This window comes from Octodon degus, unplaced genomic scaffold (genome assembly GCF_000260255.1).
Source record: "Octodon degus isolate 3935 unplaced genomic scaffold, OctDeg1.0 scaffold00001, whole genome shotgun sequence".
NCBI classification, from domain to species: domain Eukaryota; kingdom Metazoa; phylum Chordata; class Mammalia; order Rodentia; family Octodontidae; genus Octodon; species Octodon degus.
The window spans coordinates 11,090,969-11,092,246 of NW_004524577.1; the positions used below are offsets into that span (position 1 = coordinate 11,090,969).

The following is a 1,278-nucleotide window of genomic DNA, read 5'->3' on the forward strand; positions in this document are numbered from 1 at the left end:
AAATGACTTCAGAAAAAATTTTCACCCATTCCAGACATCTTGTTGCATGCTAGTCCTTTAGTGTGCCCAGTTCCTATCTGAAAGTAAGTATACAAAAAAGAAGCAATCTGGAGTGCTGAGGGAGGGGGCTGAGGAGATAGCTCAGTAAAATAAGCACTTGCCTGGCAAGTGCAAGGATCCCCGGTATAAAAAAAAAAAAGAAAGAAAGAAAGAAAGAAAGAAAGAAAGAAAGAAAGAAAAGAAAAAGAAAAAATAATCAAAATGGAGTGCTCAGGGAGCATATTGTTGAAAGCAAATTAGATTCCTCCTTACTTTGTCTTTTCTTTTCGTAGTTCCAGCAGTTTATTCACACAGTTTACATAATACCATGGGTATTCTCATTCCATGGCATTTAAAAACAAGGTCATTTGGGAAAATGGGTTTGTAAGTTAAGTTTTTAATCTTATGATGCTGGTACTAGAGAAGAAATCATGACTCTTCAAAATACCCATCGAGCTGCCGTCAGCAAGAGGATGCTCAGTGACTTCGAGGAAAGCACCCGGGCACGGGCTGCCGCCGCTTCCTCGTGCAGGCGCTGGAAGAAGGAGGAGGAGGAGGAGGATCGGGAGGGAGGAGCGCACAGGCGGGAGACGAGGCCGCACGGTGCAGGTCTCAGCGCTAGACGTGTTGCTGTTACACACACAAAGCACAACAGCGAGCCAGGGCAGGGCAGGGAGACAAAACCAGTCTGGAGGGACCGACGCCAGAGGTAGTCAGAAGAAATATTCGTGGCCTTCTCCTAGAAAAAGAAAAAGTGCAATAAAAGTCAAGGAAATTCCTTCAAAATTATGTAATAAAACCAATTGTTCGTTCTGGGAAATTTTAATTGAGAATTCGTTGTCACTTAAGACTGAAAAACTGAGGGTCAGACACTTCCCTCTTTATTGTTGTAGAATGGGGTGAACAAGCCTGAGGGCGTTCCAGGAGCTCATTAGGTTCCTTCCAGTATCAGAAAAGAAAATCTGGTTTCTGTTTGGCTTTAAATGCGCTCAGCTTTTTATTGGCCTGTGGGTGGTTTGGCCTGCTCATTGGCATGGAAAGGTTGATGCATGTTCGTGCGCAGCGTGTGCCTCTACCAACCTTGGGTGCCGTCTGCGCTTCTCTTTCTTGGGCTAATTTATATGATACGATGAGCATATATTATTTTATTCCATCTTGCTGCACATTCTAAAGTTAGCATTTCTGGGCCGGCCAGATAGCGGGACTAACGTACCAGTTTAGAGCTCAGCGGCAGGTCGG

General features: G+C 44.5%; 1 protein-coding gene across 1 annotated transcript in view; it reads left to right on the top strand.

Annotated features, from left to right (window-relative positions):
- Window positions 1-470: 470 nt before the first annotated feature.
- The window catches only part of LOC101583025 (DEP domain-containing protein 1A-like), a gene marked incomplete at its 3' end in the record, with an annotated part of 23,525 nt that continues 22,717 nt past the window's right edge, over window positions 471-1,278 (top strand). Inside the window, exon 1 of the mRNA XM_023711085.1 lies at window positions 471-642. Within this exon, the coding sequence (XP_023566853.1) occupies window positions 471-642 (172 nt within the window). The remainder of the gene's footprint in view (window positions 643-1,278) is intronic.